General features: G+C 42.9%; 1 protein-coding gene across 2 annotated transcripts in view; it reads right to left on the bottom strand.

Moving 5' to 3' along the window:
• The window catches only part of chd7 (chromodomain helicase DNA binding protein 7), a 71221-nt gene that overhangs the window by 20401 nt on the left and 26428 nt on the right, over window positions 1-24392 (bottom strand). For both annotated transcript variants that reach the window (XM_087850689.1, XM_087850688.1), the window contains exons 4-22: window positions 22964-23424; window positions 13901-14042; window positions 11980-12111; window positions 10842-10907; window positions 9812-9867; window positions 8521-8635; window positions 8130-8213; window positions 7900-8037; window positions 6163-6284; window positions 4830-5073; window positions 3725-3901; window positions 3435-3578; window positions 2467-2565; window positions 2137-2311; window positions 1835-2051; window positions 1158-1353; window positions 854-1021; window positions 523-702; window positions 328-438 (exon numbers count right to left, since the gene is read on the bottom strand). In XM_087850689.1, the coding sequence (XP_087706815.1) occupies window positions 328-438; window positions 523-702; window positions 854-1021; window positions 1158-1353; window positions 1835-2051; window positions 2137-2311; window positions 2467-2565; window positions 3435-3578; window positions 3725-3901; window positions 4830-5073; window positions 6163-6284; window positions 7900-8037; window positions 8130-8213; window positions 8521-8635; window positions 9812-9867; window positions 10842-10907; window positions 11980-12111; window positions 13901-14042; window positions 22964-23424 (3027 nt within the window). The remainder of the gene's footprint in view (window positions 1-327; window positions 439-522; window positions 703-853; window positions 1022-1157; window positions 1354-1834; window positions 2052-2136; window positions 2312-2466; window positions 2566-3434; window positions 3579-3724; window positions 3902-4829; window positions 5074-6162; window positions 6285-7899; window positions 8038-8129; window positions 8214-8520; window positions 8636-9811; window positions 9868-10841; window positions 10908-11979; window positions 12112-13900; window positions 14043-22963; window positions 23425-24392) is intronic.

The raw sequence follows: 24392 nt of genomic DNA, 5'->3' as shown, positions 1-24392 counted from the left end.
CACACACACACACACGAGCAGGGAAACATGGGTAATTAAGGAAGAGAGGAGATTCCCAACTGTCAATATTAATCTCTCTCCCCCCTCTCTGTACCTCCCTTCTGTCCCGACTGTCTCACTCTCAAGCCGTCTCACATTATTTAACTACCATTAACTATCGTAACCCCCTTTAAATAACAGAACTCAGCCCAGAGCTTTGCGTCCTCAACTTTGTGAAGTATTTAGATACACGGTGTGACGCTTCTCTGTGGATTTATGGCTACACTGCATGTTACTGTGTGGCGCGTTAGACGCCAGGTACTTGTGTTTGCCACATGTGTGTAGTACCCGTCCATTGATGGCATCCAAGTCTAGCTCAGCCTTCTTTGCCCATTTCTGCCAGAAGTCTGGATCCTCCAGGGAAATGTCTGTTCGGTTGCCTGTCGCAACAAAACTAGCCTGCAGACAGAGGAAGACTTGTTAGCGATTTATTTTTCATATACAGATTCCTCCCCTCCGCCCTCACAGGAATTTTTTTGTCACCTTAGCAAAAGTGGAGCCCTTGCCCTCGGACTCAATGGTGATGGTGTGCGTTCGTCTCTGGAGGATCTGGTCAATGTCTTCCTCGCAGAATTTTGAGCCTTCGTCTTCCTCGTCCATAAGAGCTCCGTACGCTCCCTTTCTCAGCAGGTCCTCGATTTCTTTCTTTGACATCTGCTGGACCTGGACAATGAAGGAAAATATTTATTTCCTCTCTCTTTCTAAAGGGTCAGGTGCTTAACCCAAAGAAGAAGGATATGATAATGTGAAGGATGAACTTTAAAGTGGACTGATGCTGTTATGTGTGGATATAACCGCTGGTGTGAGGTCTCACCCCGCTGTTGGCATTCTCTCGTCCACTCATGCTCTGGAGAACAGCCTTGTCAAGTCCCAGCTTCAGGCTGGCCTTGTCAAACATCTCCCTCTCATAGCTGTTCCTGGTGATTAGGCGGTAGATCTTGACAGACTTGGACTGGCCGATACGATGACACCTTGCCTGGGCCTGGAAGAAGACGCATTTAGTTTTAAACACATTTCTGCTTTTTTCTGTTGATTCTCAAGGACACTATTCATTTGGAGATGATTGAAGATGCAGCGCAGATTTATTTCAGAGCACACATCGGGGGTGGGGGTGGTACCTGGAGGTCATTCTGGGGATTCCAGTCAGAGTCAAAGATAATGCAGGTATCTGCTGCAGTCAAGTTGATGCCGAGTCCTCCAGCTCTCGTGCACAGCAGGAAGACAAAACGATCCGAGTCTGGTCTAGAGAAGCGGTCGATGGCTGCCTGCCGCAGGTTACCACGAACTCTACCATCTATACGTTCATATGGATATCTGGACACGGAGCAAGACAACCGGTCACAATTACAGTCAAAGTGGAATTGCACACAGCAGTACAAGTTTTGTAGCAGAAGCAGAAGTTGTCTCAAGCGGCCTGCAATGCCAGTCTGACCATATTTTAATGGCTCATCTCGGCTAAAATAAACCTGATTAAATGCAGATCCGCTCTTTGTTCTGCTCTGCCGAAAGCTGATGTTGAAAAGTGACGCTCCGTTTTGTTTCTCGGTCTGCGTTTCACTGCACATGTGAGCATTCCAGTACGAGTCAAAGTGAGATGACTGTACTCGAGTTCATGAAGTTAGAGATATCTGCATGACACGAGCGCTTAGAGCAGTCGAACCTTATCATCTGACACTTTAGTCATGTTTAACACAAGCATCCACAATTAGTTCAGTGAGCTACTTTTGGGTAAATCGAGTATTGGATACAAGCATGCTGACAAAAACTTGATATTTAACTTCCGCAAACTTCTCACCGTTTCTGGATGAGGTAGTCCTCCAGGATGTCCAGACACCGGACCATCTGACTGAACACCAGGACTCGGTGACCGCCAGCTTTGAGTTTGGGAAGCAGCTTGTCAATGAGCACCAGCTTTCCGGCAGCCTGAATCATGGCTTGGAGGGCCATGTCTGGCATATCTGCCCCACAACTATGGGAGTCCCTGAACTCCTCAATGATTTTTTCTTCCGCTCCTGTGCAACAAACAAGTTTACAGTTACAAACATTGAGAATTACAAAGTGATTCTTTCATTTTGGGGAGGGGAGCTGAGTATGTACCATTAATGAGGTAAGGGTGGTTGCAGCATTTCCTCAATTCCATCATGGTGTTGAGGAGGTTGGGGACACTGGCTCCTCCGCCTCCAGCCCCTCCAGCCCCTCCTTTGGACAGGAAAGAGAAGTTCTTCTCCAGAATGGCCCGATAGTATTTCTTCTGGATGTTGGTAAGCTCCACCTAACAAAACAAAAAGTCATTTATTCAAATCATTTTAATTCCAAACTCCAGTGTTGCCAGAACTGAAGTGGTCTTAATGTTTTTTTCCCCCTTTTATTATATTTGCTTTGTTTAGCAACTGCAGAATCACTGCTGTTCTGGTAAAAGGTTTCTACCTCAATTATGGTCTCCTCCTTCGGGGCCAGGTTCTTTTCCACATCCTCCTTCAGTCTTCTGAGCATCATGGGCTTCAGAATGCCCTGCAGTTTTTGAACCTGATATACACAAAGGACATGTCAGGGACTAGAAAGAGAGAGCATATTTCTCCTGTTTTGGCTTCCCTTCATTGGCTTCCTGTTAAATCCAGAATTGAATTCAAAATCCTGCTCCTCACATACAAGGTCTTAAATAATCAGGCCCCATCTTATCTTAATGACCTTGTAGTACCATATTACCCTATTAGAGCACTTCGCTCCCGCTCTGCAGGCCTACTTGTTGTTCCTAGAGTATTTAAAAGTAGAATGGGAGGGAGAGCCTTCAGTTTTCAGGCCCCTCTTCTGTGGAACCAGCTTCCAGTTTGGATTCGGGAGACAGACACTATCTCTACTTTTAAGATTAGGCTTCAAACTTTCCTTTTTGCTAAAGCATATAGTTAGGGCTGGACCAGGTGACCCTGAATCCTCCCTTAGTTATGCTGCAATAGATGTAGGCTGCCGGGGGATTCCCATGATGCATTGGGTTTTTCTTTTCCAGTCACCTTTCTCACTCACTATGTATTAACAGACCTCTCTGTATTGAATCATATCTGTTATTAACCTCTGTCTCTCTTCCACAGCATGTCTTTATCCTGTCTTCCTTCTCTCACCCCAATCGGTCACAGCAGATGGCCCCGCCCCTCCCTGAGCCTGGTTCTGCTGGAGGTTTCTGCCTGTTAAAAGGGAGTTTTTCCTTCCCACTGTCGCCAAAGTGCTGCTCATAGGGGGTCATATGATTGTTGGGTTTTTCTCTGTATCTATGAAGTGCCTTGAGGCGACTTTTGTTATATATATGCTATATAAATAAAATTGAATTGAACTGAATGTCACTGCAGTGAGAATTCAGCAAACATGAAAAGTCGTCCTACAGCACAGAGTATCCCCGTTACCTGTTCTTCAGTCTTAAGGTCTCCAAATTCAGTCATGAACGTTTGTTCAGATGGGAATCTCTCCGGCTCCAGAAAGTTCAGTAAGCTGAAGAGCTCCTCCACAGTATTCTGGAGAGGAGTTCCTGTCAACAGAACTTTGTGCTCCTAGAGAGACGGTGAAGAAAGAGTTAGAGTTTCTAAAAATGCAAGCAGGAAATGTTGACAGAGCTTTAACCTACTGAAGAAAGTCACATTTGTCCTTTGGTCCTGGGAATCAAAGAAAATTAAAACCACATACATCTGCCACTCACCATGTCCATCATTTTGAGTCCCTCCAGTAGTTTGCAATTTCGGTTTTTGAGACGGTGGGCTTCATCTATCACCACACAGCGCCACGGGATGCTGCGCAGCTCTGGACAGTCAGCCAGAATCATCTCGAAAGTTGTTATCACCGCATGGAACCGATACACTCCCTTTATTATTTTACCCTGGAGAAGTGATAAAAAAAAGAAAGAGGAAAACCATGAAGGTCAACCAAACAGTCACCATTTGTTGCAAACGCGAGTCAAAGACAGACTTTGAAACAGAAAAAGTCTGGACGTTAACGCTCTGATGTCTTCACCTGAGCATCTGGTTTCGGTGTTGTTTCTTGAGTATTTCTAGTTGTTATGCAGCTTTTAATTCAAACCAGGTCAAACGCCCCCAAACCTCCTCTTGCTATCATAATCTGTAAAGATCTGCCTGGAAAAGTCCCGAGCGTTTGGTGCGTGTGAGAAAGCAGATAGGCTCCCCACGACCTTGAGGATTACCCCAGTCTGGATTATGAACAAGAAGCTAGGCAAGCACACTAAAATGCTGCTTCGCAGGCTTGCTGTGACACAGGTTACACTAAAAGCTGTTAGCAGCATTGTACAAGAAGAGCTTACAGTTTCCGGCTTAAAGCTAGAGGACTAAAAGAGCTTATGCAGCAGAGGAGCGCCGTCCATCCCCAGCTAGCTGAGGTGGTGTTCAGACCTAGAGACCTTCTCACACAGCAGCACCCTGTTTCTGCCTCCCTAATCTACACCTATGATCCTTCTCATTGTTCCTCATACAAGCTGTCACAAATATGTTAGATGCGTAATGAAATATTTGACTTTAAAGCCTATACTGCGAAGCAGGATTTAAAGGTAAACATAAGCAACTCTGCTACTAGTACACGTCTCCATAATTGTTACTGGTATGATGCTGTTAATTGCACCCCTGATGTCAAACCCAGAGGAAACCCGGGATAACTTATTGAATAGATAACTAGCTGTGTGTGAACATTTATCCAGCTCAGACGGATACCCCGAATATCTTTGAATAGGTTTGCTTCATAGTACAAGGCAAATGTATTAAAGGGGAAAAGGTATTTGATATTTAATTCCCTCTCACCTGTGCATCTCTGTAGTACATCTCATAGGCCTGGATGGTCTTCCGGCTGGCCTGACTGCCATGGTAGACCACCACGTTGAGCTCAGTCCAGGTTCTGAACTCTCTCTCCCAGTTGGGAATGGTGGAGAGCGGAGCGATGACCAGAAACGGCCCTTCAATGCTCTTCATGTAAATCTCATAGAGGAATGTAATTGACTGGATGGTCTTCCCCAGACCCATCTCATCAGCCAAGATACAGTTACGTCTGTGGGGGGACAAAGCAGACAGACGCCCTTTATATCACCTGTATTTGCGCACACTGACCACAAACTTCTTAAACAGTCTTCCATAAGCTCTTTGCTTATTACATTGCTTCACCCCTTTGGAAAATCTGTTTTCCAAATCAGTGTTCTAATGACAAAAAAAGCTGGAAAATATTCGGGTGTTAGCTCTCCTGTTGGATTTGACTGAATTCCATCAATAGATACCAAATGTTCCAGAAATATCCATGACAATTATTCACATTGGTGCACATAAAAGCACAACAGAAGTTTAAAGGAGATCTGCTTATTTCTAGCTCAAAGTATTTATTCTTGTGCTCTACAGTTCACAATAATCAACTTTTATGCTATACTTTGATCCAGCCCCTCAGTTTTTCCCCTTCTTGATGTGCCTGTGACCTCCATATTAGGGATAACTACTCTTTCCGAGTGCAGGGCCTAGAGTAGGAAAAACTGTGTCGAACAAAACTTTCTGACCAGTTTGGAGGCTCAGCTTTCACCTCACAGGGATCATGTGTGCATACACTGATGTGATCATCTGTCTCCCTATGCTCTCTTCTTCTTCTCTTTGACCTAACCAACTGCTCATTGCTGCCTCTCCCTGAGCCTGGTCTGCTGGAGGGGACTTCTTCTATCTCAGCACCGCAAAGCGCTCGCTAATAGGGGATTGTTTGGTTCTCCATAACACTGTAGAGTTCTGAGAACTCTTTAGCTTAAAAGTATAAAGTGCCTTGAGGAAACTGTTGCTGTGATTTGGCGCTATATTAAAAAAAAACAAAAAAACCCTGAATTGAGCACCACAGAAAAATATGAAAAACACAACAGCTCCAGTTTAAAACAGTCATTTCAGTTCCATTTGTGTCGAGCTGCCTTCCTGAACACTTGTGTGATAGGGCGTACATTTCAGGCTGATGACGCCAATGGGAAGGCTTAAACAGCAGTGCACCACAGGGCTATTTAATATTCACTTTAATGCCCACTTAAGAATATTAAGTAAGGTGATATCACATGTGCAGACTGACAGAAGCAGTTAGGAGACTAATTCAAAGAAAATGCAATTAATGGTGACTTACGAGTTGTACCAGTTGAAAGTTAGCCAGTTGAGGCCTTCTAGCTGGTATTCCCTGAGTGCGTTGCCGTTCCTGTATTCCCTGGAGCCCTCCAGCTTTTTCCAGTCAGCTGCAGGAGGCCGATCCTGGACACAACAATAAAACAGATAGGGTTATTAAAAAACAGTCAGTGTTGATGACTGCAGTGTTTCATAAAGATGTAGATACTGTTTGTGTGTTTGAGGGGTTAGGATTATATGTGTGTTGCTCTGGGTGCTTTTGCTCACTAAAAGCTTTCACCCTTCACACGTTTTCCTTTGCAAACAATGCCTCTCCTGTGAGTCTTTGTCCTGGGAGTGTAACTCCAGCATCTTGTTCTGTTTTGCAGTCTTGAAGTTATGCAGAGCATCTTCAGAACAGAATGACAACGACAGTCCAAAATGGTGGAGTTGAGCATTGATTGTATTGTGTAGGTAGATGGAGACACGACGGCAGAGTGGTCATTCCAGTTTTACTTCTTTGTAATCTACTCAAGTCTGCTACTTGGCATTGTAAAGTCAAGTCTCCATGAACAAGTATGGCTGGTCATAGAAAAAACAAAAACGCCTACAGGTATGCGGACGTCTGCACGGACCCTTGGGCTCACTGATGACAAGATTTTAGAAGGCATCCAACTGCAGGTGGAGATCCTTTAATCCATCCAAAGAACATGGATGGCCAGTACGGAAAACATGACAACTGGTCATGAGCATGACAAGCTTTTCTTTTCTTTTAATACATTCAGTGTTTGTTTTCTGTTACATAACTCCCTGATTTCAGTTGTGTTTACACTAAACAGCGCCCCTTTCTGGGTAAGTAAAGTTTCAGTCCCAAATTAGCTAAAGGCATTAGCAGCACCGTGCTGTTTAAAGTGCTGTTGAGACAATCAAATACAATCCAGGATGCACACTTGGACAAATTAATGTGATAATACTGCACAGCTTTTAATACAGAACTTTACAACTGGTTGTAGCCATTGGTGGCAGGTATTTTAGCGAGTGAGCTGTACGCGTGTTTGATTAGCTTGCAGGACAAAGTCACATTGCAGGAAAAGTTTAACCTAATTCAACTTTTTGGCTAGATGACCCAGGGTTTTTTGGCAGGAGACCTTGCTGACAAAAAAAACACAGTGTTAGTACCCCGCTGCACTGACAGACTGCATCCATTCTAATAAATGAAAGGGTTATATCTTTCACACATGGTTTCTGTCAGCAGCCTTAGGATGCCTCACTTTTTAAACCACATATTACAAATGAAACAGATTTTGGGTTATTAAGGATTTTTTGACCAACTAAATGAATGGAATTCATCCTCTGGGGAAAAGGCCCTTGGTCCACACTGTGAATGAGGCTAAAAATAAAACTGCCTCCCAATGCTGCCACTATATGATGGGAGCATTACTAGCACGGCCCTTAAGGAGAAACAGTAGGCAGGAGTTAAAATAGATGGATGCAGGCTGAGGAAAGAGTGATGGAAGGAGAGACCACAGCCAGTCAGCTGCTTCTGTTCAGCATTAAACACACTGTTAGTGGTTTGGCTTGGCCACAAGAGCAGGGCGTATGTGTGCGAGTGTGTAAGACCACAAAAACGTGGCCCTGTGGAGAGCAGTTAAGGGAGCTGTAAATCTGGAAGAGGAAGGAGCAGACAGCAGGCCAATACACACAAACACGCCTATAAGGAGGAGACTAGGAGACAGATAGCACGCAAAGCACAGCCACTCACCACTCTCTTAGTGTTGGGCGTGCGTGCTCCGATGCGCTCAAATTCGTCTATCTTGGACTGGTCGATGTCGGCCTTCAGCTCCCAGGTGGAGTCTTCGTAAGGCAGACTGCACCACTTCACCAGATATAAGGTCACCGTCTGCACACATAAAACACAGGGCGCTTTGGTGAGTGTGGGTGTAGAGAAAAAAACAGAGAGAGGCTCAAGCCCAATGAAAGAGATCAAAGCACCTCTCCATTTTCATCTGTGCTCTCTGAAACGTCCAGGACACGGTCCACCTCCACATAGTCAGGGTTAAAAGGCTCATCATCCATCTGCAGAGAAAAGAAGCGGAGTTTTAAGATACACTGAATATGAAATAATGAGGCCTCGCAGAGTAAATTCCTCTGTATGAAATGTGTTCTTAGTTTTATCTCCCAGCTTTTCTATTTAACAGCTCTATGTGAAACTCAAGTCAGTGTCTGTATAAAGTAAAACTGGGGAAAAAACAATTTTATAGCCAGCAACATTTCTTGACACATTCCATTCAGAAGCACTCCTTTGAGCCAAAGTCTGACCCTTGTGAGTGGTTACTTCCATGCAGCGGAAGGTCTGGTTTGTGGTGCAGCGTTTTGGTCTTACCTCAGTTATAAAGGTGTTGAGTTGTTGCTTGGCCTTAAACCTCTTGACCTTCTGGTGTATCCTCTTGTCCTTTTCTAGTTCCTCCAGGTCAGCCCAGCGACAGTGGAGGTATGAACTGAGAAGCACAAAATAAATTTCACATCAGTCATTTCAAAGAATTGGATGCTATAAACTAGAGGAAGAAAATCGTATGTGATGTCGTAGGGAGATCTCCAAGTCTATCAGCTAGAGCAGCGGTCCAACCCCCGGGCCTCAGACCGGTACCGGTCCGTGAGTCGTTTGGTACCGGGCCGCGAAAGTTGAGGCTCAGGTGTGGAATGTATAGTTTTCAGGGTTTTTATCGATTTTCAGCGTTATTTTGTTTTTATCGTTTACTCGGTTTTCCTGGGTCTTTTCATGCGAGTTATGAATAAATCTTCTTTTTTCGGTACCGGTACTAGTTTTATTTTGATGTATTTATCCGCGACACCTTAAAGGCCAGTCCATGAAAATATTGTCTGTGGTGCAAAAAAGGTTGGGGACCGCTGAGCTAGAGTACTCCTTACAGAAACTGTGTCTCACGGATTAAAGACATTTGTATCTCTGTTCTGAACTGCTTAGTCAAAAGTCTGGTAAAGTCCATCACCTCCGATTTAACACCAGTGTGTTTTTGTGCAGATGTGTCCCCCAAACATCCAAATTAAATCTACTTCAATGTTTGCATATATCAACTCTCCTTGCCTTCTATGGCTGTGAGCTCAAAGTATTTCGGACTCTGAATCAGACAGTAGAAGCTCTCCAAACTCATGAAAAATGTATCGTTTCCGGCATATCATAGACTTAATTATTATTGAGAAAATAATTGATCCAGTATTAGTTGTATCCCTGTCCAAAGGAGGGTTAATTCTTTAAACTGCCGGCTGCTAAAATCAAAGCTGAAGCGAATCAAGAATTAAGCAACTTTATTTATGTTAAATGCTTGGGGGGGGGGGAAACTGAAAACTACATTATTTGCATGTTTGGGTCAAATTTGCTTAGAGAACAAGCAACTTTAAATTGTTTTTGTAAAATGCATTTTTACGTTTCACACAGCAAGAGACAGAAATGACACAGGTATCTAATGAATGAAAAGCACTCCATGTGCTTATCATCGTGATAGGATGCAACTGCACAAGTTGTGTTAATAATGCGAGAAAGGATCTGGATCACATACTTAAAAATGTCCCTGTGTTCACTGAAATAGGTCTTTAAAGATGTGAAGATGTGAAAGAAAAAGAGCAAAAAAACAAAAAAAAGCTGAGCTACTACTCACAAGCCCTTGAACTTGACGTAGAACTCCTCCACCTCCACTTCCTCCCCCGACTCCCGCTGAAAAGAAAAACAATACAAAAAAGGGATCATAATCACAGCAAATACAGCAGCTGCAGAAGTGGCTCAACGTTATTATACAACATGTGGTCGAAGGAGCCTGCACGTGAGTTTCACTCTGACACGTCATTCAACAGTAAACTGTCTCAAACTGAGAGAAAGCAGTGCCCTTCATGTAATGTGTAAGCAGCCTTGCACCTATTTAACATTTCGGCTACAACATGCTGATCAAAAGGCTGTTGAAGAAGTTTTAATGGGTTTTAACAGGAAGCACTTGAACACATTCAACTGCTAAAATCTGTGTGACTGAGCATTTTGTTTCATAAATGCGTAAAAAGGGGAAATACCAAAACAGTAGCTCTTTCAAGCAAGGCTGTCCACTTTCATTCACCATTACTACTGCACACACACCCTCTACCATGCTACTACTACTGTAATGCCATGAATCATCAATCACACACACACACACCCTGCCTGAGGAAACGCTAGTTTGGCGTCTGGTGTAGCTAGTATCGCGGTTTTGGCTGTGTGCCAAGCCCGAGGTCAACTCTGAACAGAGCTACAAGAGAAAAAGAGTGGTGTGAGTGTGCTTGTGCACGGGAGTGTGTTGTGGTGGTGGGGGGGATAACCCATTGGCAGCTGGCTAGCAAAGGAGAGTTGGCTGGCGATTGTGTGTGTGCGCCTGTGTTGGCTCAGGGATGATCTCTCTTTAGACAAGGCGTAGAAAACAAAGCAAGGCCGACACCTACACACAGTCGATCGCAGGCGCACGCAGAGCTCAGAGCATACACATGCTGAAATATAAGGAATCTGCTTTCCAAGTGAAAACATGCTGCATAAGCAACGTATGTATGTGTAATGTGCTTGTGTCAACTGTGGGAAGGCTAATCACATGACGCAAACCACGACTCTGGCCACCCTGTGGATCTGTGTATTGTGTTAGTGTCATTAGGGTGTGGATCTGTGCAGCTCACTTGTTTTTTGGAGGTGCGCAGGCCCATGATCTTCTCTACAACTGGTCCTTCAGCTTCAGCCACATCCTGGAAACACAAAACAAGCAAATCCATTCACCGTGCTGGATTGTTTCATGCGATGTCTGGATTGGATACTGGTCTGATCTGGATTAAAAAAATAATAAAAATCTAGCTCGGGTATTAGTTACATCAGGCCAATCTGTTACGTTCAATGCTGTGCGTTTACTACACCACATGTTAGCAGAAGTGCACTGGTTGCAATCCAACACAACATGAAGGAAGCTGACAGCAAAGCGTTGTCAATTTGGATGCATTTCCTCCTGCCTGCTTCAACAACATTTATTTCCTATATTTGCTGTAGTTGTTGAACTAGCTGCAAACCAATCAAATGATTCGAGATGAATGCAAAGCTCACTCTTAATATATTCGCACATGGACATTGTCAACAACTTGGTTACAATGATTTCACTTCATGTGTCTCTTGCCAGCTTCGTTCCACATTTCAGTACTTCACTACTTTTAAGATTAGGCTTCAAACTTTCCTTTTTGCTAAAGCATATAGTTAGGGCTGGACCAGGTGACTCTGAATCCTCCCTTAGTTATGCTGCAATAGACGTAGGCTGCCGGGGGATTCCCATGATGCATTGAGTTTTTCCTTTCCAGTCACCTTTCTCACTCACTATGTGTTAACAGACCTCTCTGTATTGAATCATATCTGTTATTAACCTCTGTCTCTCTTCCACAGCATGTCTTTTATCCTGTCTTCCTTCTCTCACCCCAACCGGTCGCAGCAGATGGCCCCGCCCCTCCCTGAGCCTGGTTCTGCTGGAGGTTTCTTCCTGTTAAAAGGGAGTTTTTCCTTCCCACTGTCGCCAAAGTGCTTGCTCATAGGGGGTCATATGATTGTTGGGTTTTTCTCTGTATCTATGAAGCGCCTTGAGGCGACTTTTGATGTGATTTGGCGCTATATAAATAAAATTGAATTGAATTGAATTGAAGTACATCAATGTTCAAATGCAGCCTCACACATGTTATTCCAAAGGGGCAAATACGACAAACAGCATCATTCAATCGCGTCATTTAGCTTCTGACAAGTGGTTCACTGAAGACAAACCAAAAACTGAAATCTTGGCTGCACCTGTTGCTGCGATGAGGACGATGGAGACTTGGGCGATGGCGAGTCGTCTCCGCTGTCATCGTCTTCAGAGATCCTGAACTCCAGATCCTCTGTGTACCTCTTCCTCTTCACCTGACGGCTAGACCGACGCTTCTGATAAACAGGGAGAGTAAGAACATTTAGGCTACGTTCACACTGGAGGTCTTAATGCTATTTTTGATCAAATCTGATTTTTTTTTGTCTGTTTGTTCACACTACAAATAAAATGTGACAGCAAACGCACTCTAGGGTGAACGGTTCACGGCTCTCAAAGCAGCCCACATGCACAAAAGAAGACGTCACACACAACGCGCGTTTACGGAAGTAAAAATGGCGGCTGTTGTTGCAGCAGTCTATCAATTTCTGCACAGTCGTAACCGACAGAATTTTGACAAATTAATTAGAGAAAGGACACTGAGAAAAAAAGAGAGCCCGTGCTTTAACAATGGCCACCATGCTTTCTTGTTTGTCTTCTCCGGCACTGATACTTGGCGTCTGTCTTGTGTCGGTGACGTAAAAGACTGATTTAATGCGACATGACCGTTGAAACAGCAGTCACTTTCTAAAACATCAGATATGTATCGGATTCAGTAACACATACGAAAGTGACCCCGGTCGGATTTGAAAATATTGGATTTGTGCCGTTCAAACTGTCATAGCAAAGTCGGATTTGATGCACTTTCGCCTGCAGTGTGTAGCCTTAGTCATCTGCAACATCTCACAGTGATTTTTGTCTTCCTCCTTCCACTAACTGTACAGCAAATTAAACTGTCTCCCATTTTAAAAATTCTGATGACACTCATTGTATTGTATATTTCCTCCTTTTTCTATGCTTCACTACACTTTACTACATGCTGTACAAAGTGAGCCACTTCACTGCCACTTGCTGTAGTGGTTCTACTATATTTACTGCGCTATTTTACTTATTTTATCCAGTTTTGTTTTAGTGTCATTTTTTTGATTCGATTTTGCCTTGAACATTTATTACATTTTTATTTAGCATTTTATTGTGGTTCTTTTTAGTCTTTTAATTTGTTATTTATTGTGCAGAATATTTTTCTACTTCACTAATTTAATTCTATTCTACTTTCTTAGATATATAACACAGATTTCATTGTTGTTGTGTGCGTTTACTGGCTGCATTTAGGCTGCTATCCCAACTTTTGGGATGAATATAATATCCTAACAAATCTGCACTGGTAAGCGGAAAATGAAGGGCTGTACGTCATCATTCACCAGGCATTATTTTTTTATTATTCACTATTCTGTACCATATGGCCCAGCATGTTATCCATATTTAAAAAACCAAAACCTTTACAATTCAAGGGGCTCAGAATGTTTCAACAAAAGAGCGTGAAAACAAACTAGGGTAGCAGCCTGGAGAGGACATGTTTAAGGGGACATACAGCTGCTAAAGTGCTTTCCTGTTTGAATTAGAGCCACAACTCTTCATACAGCTAATAGCCAGATGCTACTCTCTTCAAGATCCACATAATTATATCTGCACATAATTTCATGAATCTGTTCATGGGTTCATGGACACGTTCCAAATTCTAAACCAGTACTTAAAAGTATATTTTCAACTATTCTCTGCAGCCTGGTAGAGAAACTACACCACACTCAAAATGTAAAATTAAAATGAATGCAGCAGCTGAAAAGTTGCTGATGATGCATGATGTCAACTAGACACGAGGGCTTATCTGCTTGGTCTGTCAACATGGCTGGTTTACAACACAAACAGCAGACGCCTGCTGGCTCAGTGCCGTCTATCTCTACAGGCCGTGACACAGATCTGCAAAGGTTTTCATGTCCTCCTGCTTTTTTAAATTACTCTGTACATGTGTTTTAGTCCTGCTTTTATGGCATTGCAAACAACTTTCTACGACAGTTTTCCTTTTCATACCTGTACGCCATCATCATCCTCTTCCTCAGGTGGAGACAGAGGTGGAGACTTCACCTCAGCATCATCGTTGACCGAGAACTCTCTCTTTCTCTTTGAATCCTTCTTAGCAGCACTGGCCCCACCCTCTGACTCCACTTTTTTACTGTTACAGGATACAATGGAAAGAAGAGAGAGAGAAAAAAAAACAAGTTAGAATGAGCTCATCAAAAAAAAGAAGAAAAAAAGAGTCTAACCACAAAATAAAGCCATTATTCAAAGTACTACCTCTTTTACATGTGTGCGCCCCTGTCTGTCCCAAGGCAATCGCCATGTTTGATTTACCCATTTAGAAATCATTAGTGTGCCTCAGGCTCTGGCGCACAGGGGGTTAATGTGATGAAAGACTGCATGGAGGCACAGGGAGAGAGGGAGCAGGAGAGAGGGGGTGGGGTGGAGGGCAGAAAGAAAGACCCACAACGAGGGAGGGAGGGAGAGAGAGACAGGCAGACAGAAAGAGAGAGGGAGGGGGAGAGCAAGGCCTGTGAGAGGAAGGGGGAGGGGCTGAGGGGCCCCCAGGCTTCTTCCAATCTATGGCATGGAAAGAAAGAGGAGCTGGCTCTGTCTGAGAGCTTGTGTGCATTCACACCACAGAGGTGAGAGGACACTCGGCATCCTTCTTCTGTCTGGCACGCAGCCTCGCATTTCTACCCCTTCCAAACTGCAGATGTTTGTACGATGCAGGTTGAGTGACACCTCTGTTTGAACCATTCATCTCTAAAGTGCCAAAGACTATGGATTCACATAAGATATGCGGGCATCCCATCCAACACCCCCAAAAAGTTGTCCTTTCTTCAACAGAGCCTGGAGGCTGTTGAGCTGAGCCCAGTACACTGTTTTATTTTAGCAGGTACAGAGACCTTGTACAACACTGGAGAGGTCATGCTGAGGCAGGGGTCACACTACTGACTAGTTAATTTTCAAATGTTAAAATGCTTTTTTTTTCCTATCTGGGTTTCAGTTTCAAAACTAGATGTATTCTGAAAAATCTGACAATGAAAAGCCCAATCTTTCAAACCAGTCCAAGCTTATTAGCCTTTAACTACTCTGCACCTGCAATCTAAAAATCAGATGACAGCAGAATACTGAGAAAACAGTATCACACCTTACTTTTTATAGCTGTGCGCACCAAAAACACTCAGAAAGACAAAGCAACTCTGGTCATGATCACATAGTTTTCGTGTTAATGTAACCTAAAGCATCACCACAGATTTCACTTTTACACCCACTGTGAAATCCTAATGAAGGGTTCAGATAAAACAAAATGCATTTTCTCCTCATAGTTGATAAAATGCAAAGACGCACACTGATGCAAATGGCTGTTGAGTGACACAAAGTTGGAAATACTTTGAAGCTGTGTAATAAACACTGATGTACTCTACCCAGTGATTGTGTTTTCCTGGTAACTACTTTACTAGTTTATTGAATGGGAGAAAAGTCTAAAAGTAAGACAACACTCAAAGTTGAAATACTGTTTGAGCATCTGAAACTATGAACAAATGTCTGTAACACAACACACACATAAGTTTGGTAATGTAACTCCGACATGATCTAACAATACTTTGAGTACAGGGTCAAAGTATTTTCAACTTTTTGTCGCTCGCCAGGCTTCTGCATCATTCTGCATTTTTGGATTTTATCAGTTGTGAGAAAACCTAGTTTCATCTGAATCCATCATATATTACAAAAAACTAATTTATAGGCAGCAGGAGTGTGCCATTTATTTTTGCATGAAAATTGCGAGCAATAATTTAGGTCTTCAGTAGTACTTTGGAAGGAAAATGGTCCCACGACTGACTTAGGGTTGAATATTTGTGGGTTTTGAAACAGTCCGAAAAAACAAACAAACAAAAGTACAGCAACTTTATTTGCTAGGAGGTATCATTCATGCTTGTTTCAAACAGGATCAGGATTACCTGATTCTTTGTAGGTGCATAATTTTATACTTTTCACGATAAACACAGAATGAACAACGTTATCTTCTTAGATTGCTTTCATCACCTCACTTGAGACCTCACCTTTGAGACACTGCATGGCTTATATAGAGCAAACAATCAGAAATACTGCATAAAGCTTCAATTAACAGTTACTGGAAGACTTGAATCTGCAGCAATGGAAATGTACAATGGTAGTCTATGACAAAGTGGCTGACACCTGCCTGCAAAGAGAACTTTGCAGTGGATAGTTGTTGTTTTTTTAAAATATGTTGTTACATAAAAGTTACTTTTGAAATAACTGGCTACAGATGGAATCCGTGATTTTAAATAAAACGTCAATGCTGGCAAAAATTTGAAGGCTAAGGACACTGCATGTTGATAAAAGTCAAAAAAAGTACTGTTAAAAGGTTTCATAAGTGATTAGCTGGCAGCGGGGATTAGCAAATCCAGCTAATTTGCAAACATGGAACTGGATCCACAATCAAACTGGCTATCTAAACCAAGCTTTACACTCCACTTTACAACATGTTGATTTATTTCAGAGTAAAAGTTATGTCAGGCCATCAGGCAACAGCAATTTGTTCCACTAACTAACCTACTATGAAACAGAACATAACCATTTGTGTTGCTCCCTGTAGTGTATGGCCGATCTCCTTTCTCTGCTCTGTGCCTGTGTCGCTCGTCCCCTTTCCTGCTTGGTGCCTCTCTCCCTCCTTCCCTCCTGCTCGCTCACTCACCCTCCCTCTACATCTCTCACCCCCTCTCTGTCCCTGGGGCCCTTCTCCTTTCATCCTCACGCCAAGAGCAATCACCATCTCCGTGGTAACGGCTGGTCATGTGACCTGCACCTGTTCCTCTGGCTGGTCGCCACACGCTGGAGCCATCTGGCCACACACACAAGCACGCACACAAACACACTTCTCCACTTGGCTGCCTTCTCTCTCTTCCTCCTAGCTTCGTCACGGCCCCACTTCTTAATCGCACCCTCACCTCTCTGCAGCTCTTCATGCTCAATCCATCGTCTTTCATCGTTTCAACACTCTTCTAAAAATCTGATTTTCTGTCCAGTTTAATTAGCAAAAAATATATATCAACATTTACTTTATAAAAGGGCTAAAGCAACTTTTGCTTGAAACAAATGTTTACCTGAAAATGTGACTTCAGAATATAGTGTACTCTACTATTCCAGTATGCCTGTGGTGCAAGCATATACTTGGCTGCATTATGACATCGCTACAACTGTGTTTATATGAACAAAACCCATCAAGTTCCTAAAAAGGAATAAATGAGTCAAACAAATGTAAAATAGAAGCAAGAAAAGAATCTACACTATATCCCTGCCTGCTCCCGCTGGCTGCAAACAAGACACTCTGTTATCAACTCATCTCTTTAAGGAACTTGACCTAAGCCGCCTATTACAGCATAAATCTAACATAAAAGATTCACGCAGCCACGGTTACGTCATTCTCTGGTTAGCAAGAGGAAGTTGCAACGCACCAAGTACGCCGACTCCAAAAAAACAAAAAACAAAAAAATCCAAAATAAAGAATAACAGGAAGGAATACATGGCCATCAGGCCTCGGGCTGTCCACTTCCACAACAGAGTGTAATCTAGGCTTTGGCATTTTGAAGCCTCAAGTGAGCAATAATTAGATCTGACACTGAAACCGAGGGCAGTTATTAATAGTTTTGTATTTGTTTTTTTAGTTTTTGTTTTCACTTCGGTATTAGCTCAGTTAGTTGCAAAAGTGGTTTTTAGTTTATTTTGTTTGAAATGTGTTTTATTAGTTATGAAAGTTAGTATCTTCAATTATTACAATATGGAGGCCATTCATCAGGGGAAACATTCAGGATATTCAGAAGAGACATTAAAAGTCAAATATGAATCGGAAAGCCTCACATCCATCTGGAAGTAACAAAGACTAGAACTTCAGGCACTTCCAATATTTTATCTAGGGGTTTTTTTCTGAGTTATTTGAGTAATTTTTAAGCCAACAATATCAATTCTGTTTTCATTTATCACTTTGTTCATTTTTTATTTCCATTTCAGGTACCCACAATGGTTTTGTTGTCCCCATAATGTGGAATATATTTTATACAAAATGTATGTTTTGTATAAAAATGTTACAAAATGTAACAAAACAAAAAACACCCATCTTTTACAGTTAAGTAGGCAAGATGTGCTCTGTCGATGAGGCTACTTGCTTTTTTTTCCCCCCAAAGCAAATAAAACCACCATGAAAGAACTGTGGTGATGTATTTGGTCAGGGCTCCACCAACGACAGCCTGTGATAAGACCAACAGTGCCACAAATCTCACAATGGGACTGCTGCTATGAGCTGTGTCTACTGGCTAACCGATAAGAATGAAGCATGAAATTACACTGTTAATTTGCTGAAAACAAAAACAAACAAACCAAAAAAACCAAAAAAAAAAAAAAAAAAAAAACAGTGAAGGAAAATACAATATAAAACAAATTGTTTGGGATTGCAACAAAGAAGTAGTTGTGGCAGCAGACTTGTTTGTATGATGTGCCGTTACCATGGGCCAATGGAGACAAAGCATGGGAACAAATGGCAACAACCACCATTGTTTTGGGCCCGATTCACAACAGATTATCACTGGAGAGTTCACATTCAAACTTGGCCTAACCAAGTTCATCAGCCCTATCTATGCTTACGACACTGCACAAATTGTAGTCACCTGAAGATTACATTAATAGACTGCAATGTCGTCCATCATTTTAGGTTTACTTAATAAAAGTAACATAAAACACTGTTAGTGTTTTGTTTTTGTAAATAATGTGGTAATTTACTTATGCACACCGTCACTGAAGTAACCTGCTGTGTGTGTCAGTGAGGAGCTGAGATGCTCCTTTCAGACCGGGATAAAGGAAAGACAGGAAGCAGAGCAGTGGAGTAAAATATTGGGATGCAAAACGAAACCGAAGAAGAAGGGCGGAGTGGAACAGACACCTGCTGCTGTGATGAGTCATACCACTGAACCCCCATACACAGATCCACACAAAAAGTCCAGAAGGCAACGCACATACGCTTCTGTGCGTGTTCAGAAAGTGCTGTATTTGCACACAAGGTGTCTGCATGGATGTCTGCCTTCTTTGTGTGTACAGCAAACAAATCACCCTTGTGCATGCACACGTACACGCATATATGCACACACATCGAGGGAAGGGTGTGGCGCTGAGAGCTGTGTTATTTATAGATGTACTTCCTCAGAGAGGGAGCGCATGCGAGTGAGGGAAAAAGAGGATGGAGAGACAAGGCAAGGTCAAAGGAGAGGAGTGAGCTGACTGGACGAGTAAACCACCTGATTCTCCCGGCTTCGCTCACATAAGCACACACTCAGACCGTCCTGAACAGCTGAGACCATCTTCAATTTTCATTTATTTTGTCTGCTCATTACGATCCAGTAGGCCTGCACAAATTTGTGGGGCAAATTTTTAACCTTTTCAAGCAAAACAGCTGCAATTGGAGGAACTTATTCATGCTCTCCGGTGTTAAAAACTGAATAACCATCAAGATATCCAGCAAAAAAAAAAACTTGTGTCAACAGGTACTGCAATCATCTAATACAGGATAAAACTTGCCTAACTAAACTCAATTTAGCCTACAACATAGTATCTATCCATCAATGTAAGATGCTGGCAAGCATCATGAGCCTAACGTATAGGCACAGCTTGTGACAATGCCACAAACCTGTAAATAAAAGAGCAAGAACCAAATGAAAACAGCTTGTGTTCAAAGGGTTAAACAGCACAGCGGAACATCTTGGTTACACTGATTAAGCAAAGACTTCAGTCTGTTCCTGTGGTGGTTTATTTGTTCATAAGGAGATGCAAATACACAGCAGAGAGAAAACATACTGTAGTATGGTATGAGCCACAAGAAAAACCCTTGAGCTTTGAAGATTATTTCTCCACCCACTGGTGGAAATCTCACATAAATCCCCCCAAAATGTAACGGAACATATGTGCTAGTGGCCCTTGCAGAGCCTTGTCAAAGTTGGCTTTAGATCAAAAGGTTTAGCACTAATGGCTACATTTCATCAGATTTGGGAAAGAATTCCAGCCCCTTGAAAAAGACAACACACAAAAAAACGAAAGCTCAAATTTATAAAAGCCTTAAGATTAGATTGCCATTAAAAACATACCATTAAAATTAATGGTATGTTGCACAGTTGTATCTACTTGTCATATAGATACAACTGTGATACAACAAGTGAGAGACCAGAGTCCTCAGTGACAATCAATACAAGCTATATACTTACATTACAGCCAGCTGGCTGATCCAATAACTACTACAGAAAGCCTTGTTACACATCTTTGCTCCTCATCATTAAATAATTTACTGATTGTTAAAAATTATAATACGTCTGTTGAAATAAACAGGCAGGCAGTTTTGCTGGAGATAACCTTAGCAGACAAGATATGGTTAGGTGAATGGTAGATGGAGTGGTATATATTGCTTTTCCACTCAATTTATGCACTCAAAGCTCTTTCTTGTACAAGTCTCATTCTTCAAATCCACTCACACTCAGATCAATCTGACTGATGAGGATCAATCCACTGACGGCCCACTCACCCACCCCAGATGGCTAGTTACATTTTACTGTGGGTAACTAGTGACAGTTAACTCATAGCATTAACTTTTAAAGTAATTTCAAAACAACTGACAGCAAGCCAGCAACCCCCAGGTGATTAGATAATTGTAGATATGATTTTATCCGCAGCTGGCAGCGAGCTGGCTAACCTTAGCTTACCACTCAGGTGGCGCAAAATTCTATTTGAAGGATTCTAGGGATGTCACCAGAACTAATGCTTACAATACCTTTCAATCCGTAAAACATAAAAGGTACTATTTTTACTTTTTCTTTTTTAAATACGCTGCCTGATACTGCTGTATCAGCCAGTCTTTGATAACTGAAGGGGGCAGCATGCGCCCACGAGTCTTCTCGTATAGCCTTAGAAGCACGACATATACAAGCACCGGAAAAAATACATGTACAAGATGTATTTCACTGATAAGAAATGCAGTAGGAGTTGGGTAATAACTGCATAAAGGTAACATGCAAATGAAGGTATCATTCTTTTCAGACCAAAGGAAGAAGTGCTTGCTTTCAGAAAAGCAAGACCCATTTATTTCAGGAATTCATAATACAAATTTTCTAATAGACACTTTGAGTTGCAAAAACCATGTTCACAAGTCATGGTTTGCAAGAAACCATGACTTGTGAAGAGCTCAACTTTTCATGAAAGCAATGACAAACTTCTCCCCAAAATATGGAGATTTACTGTTGCCTTGCTCATGTGCTCAAAACTTCACTCCTCAGTCCTCGGCTTAAATTAGAAAGACAAAGGAAGGGGAACAAGGGGAGGGCAGTGAAGAGGAAAAGATGAAAGGATACACTCCTCTTTGTCAGGAAGGGGTGGGACTGGAGGGAGGAGAAGGGAAACAAGAAGAAAGAATAAAACAGAAGATAGTTGGGTGATTGCAGAGGTCCACCATTTTAGAGCAGCAGTGAATGGCCGGCAGCCATTATTATGCTAAATTAACCTGGGAGCTCCAGGCCGCCACTCAAGATGGAGGAAAGCCTGACAACAGATAAGAGCTAGTTTACCAACACACACACACACACAGAGTTGAGAATGGACTCCTCACCCCCACATTTCCCACTGCCCTCACAGTGTTGAGCTCAGGGTGTGGATTGGTCAGCAGCATGGCCTTCATTACCATTAGACGCAATTTTCTGCCACAAAGATTAGCAATGGCCCCTCCCCCAACACATGCATTCGCCCACACACACACACTGCCCACCACCCCCACATTATACACACACTCGCTCCAGCTGCCTCCCCCCTCTTTCCACACGCCCAAACTCTTTTCCAGTGGCCGGTGCATGCACACACACCTCCCCCAGTGTTGACCCCACTTGCTGCTTTGGCCCTCCCTCTTCCTTGGGATAAAAGGCTCCGAGAGGAAAGAGAGAGATGGGCCACAGACTACGGAAGAAGGAGAGAGAAATGGGGGGCCATCCTGACACATTCCTCAGACCGATCGAGTTTCCACCTTCACAATGAAACCGCTGCTGATACTCTCATACGCAAACACCCTGAGCTCTTCTTGCCTAGGAAGGCTCTGACTGACTGGAAGAAACCAGGGGAAAGAGTAGCCACCGATTCAGAAAAACAGCTGTTTAAATGTGTATTTCTTAGGGAAGGTGAAAAAGGGGATGTGAAAACTGAGAGAGGAAGGGTGTGAAAAGGCAGGGATAAGACTACAGAGTAAACAAAGTGAACTGAAGGTGATATCGGCAATCGCTGATAGGTGCTGGAAGTCACTCATCTATAACCTTGTACAGGAAGTTTAAACAGGACCTCACTCTTCCTCCAGAATTAAATGTGTGATACTGAATGTTAAAAACTGGCAGTTTAATTTTTATTAATAACATTAATAAAAATGTTATTCGTGTTGTTCTTCAGAGACTTTCAACTATAAACCAAAAACTCCTCTTTGTTTAAAAACGAAGCCTGACTGTTTTAATATGTAGCGGTAAATGCAACTGATCCTCAGATGTGCCTGTTAGCAGGCCTTTGATCACTAACTCACACTTGTACAGTGTGCAGCGGCTCTCTGCTCAGGAGTTGTGACCCTTTTGGTTCCCCGTGCTTGCCCATGATGGGCCTAGAGGTGTCTGTGTGTATCAGCACATACTATTTTTGTGCATCTACACTCAAGACAGCTTCAGCATTTGACATTAAAATCGAGATATCTCCAGCATGCTGAACTTCAGCACTTGAAGTGTTACCCACATGACCCGAGACTGCCCGAGCTACCCTCCTCAGATTGATCCGTTTCTGTTTTCATGTGGAACTGAAATCTTCACAGTTCCACTTAGTGGTTAATGGTGCCAAATGCACCGTTGGGACGCTCTGGACATGAGCTCTTTACAGCTGATGAGAAATAAGCCCTTTCACCTGTTAGCTGACACTTTAATCTGGTTTACTACAGTGACTTCCCACTCAACACCAACTATGACACACACAGTGACCGTAATAGTGCATTAGTCCTACCTGGTTTTCTTGGGAGTCTTGGGCTTGGGTGTGGAGCTCTTGGCCTTCTTCTCCTTGGGCTCTTTGGGGGTCTTGGGTGTTTTGGGCGTCTTCGGGGTCTTGGGCTCTTTGGGCTCCTTGCCCTCAGTCTTCTCCTTTGGTTTCTTTTTCCGCTTTTTCTTCTCTTCCACCGGTGGTGAACTTCCCTCTACAAGTTCTGTGCCAGTAATGTGTTCACCACCATCACTTCCTGTTCCTGGAAATTCAGACTTTACGTCTTCCTCTCCTCCTGCTTTCTTCCCTGTACCTTCTTCCTCTCCATCCACTACTTTTGCCTTCTTCTTCTTCTTCTTCTTTTTTGGCTTGGTCTCCTGGTCGTTGGGCTTCTCTGTGCTGATAGGCTGACCGGGGGCACCGGCACCAACTGTTGGCCTGTCAGGAACCGCCATCAAAACATCACCTGACGGGTCCGTGGGGGAATGCTAACAGAGGAAGGAGAAAGACATGCAAGTTACTCGTCAATTGAAAATTAGAGGCACTGACAGAATAATACATATATTTACTATAACAAATTCCACAGAAACTGAACATAGCATTAATTACAGTCCAGGAATGGTGCAAAGCCGCTGCCAGGAGATCAGCTGATCTCAATGGCAGCCTATTGGTTGAAACAAGATGCAATGTTATATAGAGTGTGTCATTTATGTTTATGTACATTTATGGGGTGGCTGTAGCTCAGGAGGTAGAGCAGGTCACCTACTGATCGGAAGGTTGGAGGTTCGATCCCAGGCTCCTCCAGTCTGCATGCCAAGTATCCTTGGGCAAGATACTAACCCCAAGTTGCTCTCCGATGCATCCATCGGAGTATGAATGTGTGTGAATGTAGTTAGAAAAAGCACTAAGTACAGATAAAGTGCTTGTGAGAATGGGTGTGAATGTGGCATGTTGTATAGAGCGCTTTGAGTACTCCGGGAGAGTAGAAAAGCGCTATATAAGAATCAGTCCATTTACCATTTACCATTTATGTTGCCTTAGCAGGGCCCCATTTTCTGTGCATCTACAAGCAGCTTTACAGTCCACCTCCACCCAGTCTTCCGCTTTCATGCTGCATCTGGTTTAGTGTCTTATCAGTTATTATTGATGCCTGTTCTCTGCTGAGGTCTTACTGTTGCTTCTGGTCATTCCCTCAAATATATTTACATATATTGGGATGCTCTCAGGAAGTAGAGCAGTTCATCTACTGATTAGGAAGGTTGGTGGTTTGATCCCTGGCTGCTCCAGTCTGCATGCCAAATATCATTGGCAAGATACCAACTCCAAGTTGCTCTTCAATGCATCCATCGGAGTAAGAATGTGTGCGATTGACAGATAGGAAGCACTTAATAGAGCAAAGTGTTTGTGTGAATGAGGCAATAAAGTGCTTCTAATGCTCCAGGAGAGAAAAGCGCTA

This window comes from Neolamprologus brichardi, chromosome 14, assembly GCF_056152115.1.
Source record: "Neolamprologus brichardi isolate AB-2024 chromosome 14, ASM5615211v1, whole genome shotgun sequence".
NCBI lineage: Eukaryota > Metazoa > Chordata > Actinopteri > Cichliformes > Cichlidae > Neolamprologus > Neolamprologus brichardi.
The sequence above is the reverse complement of the archived record's forward strand: the minus strand, read 5'-3'. Positions and strand labels throughout refer to the sequence as shown.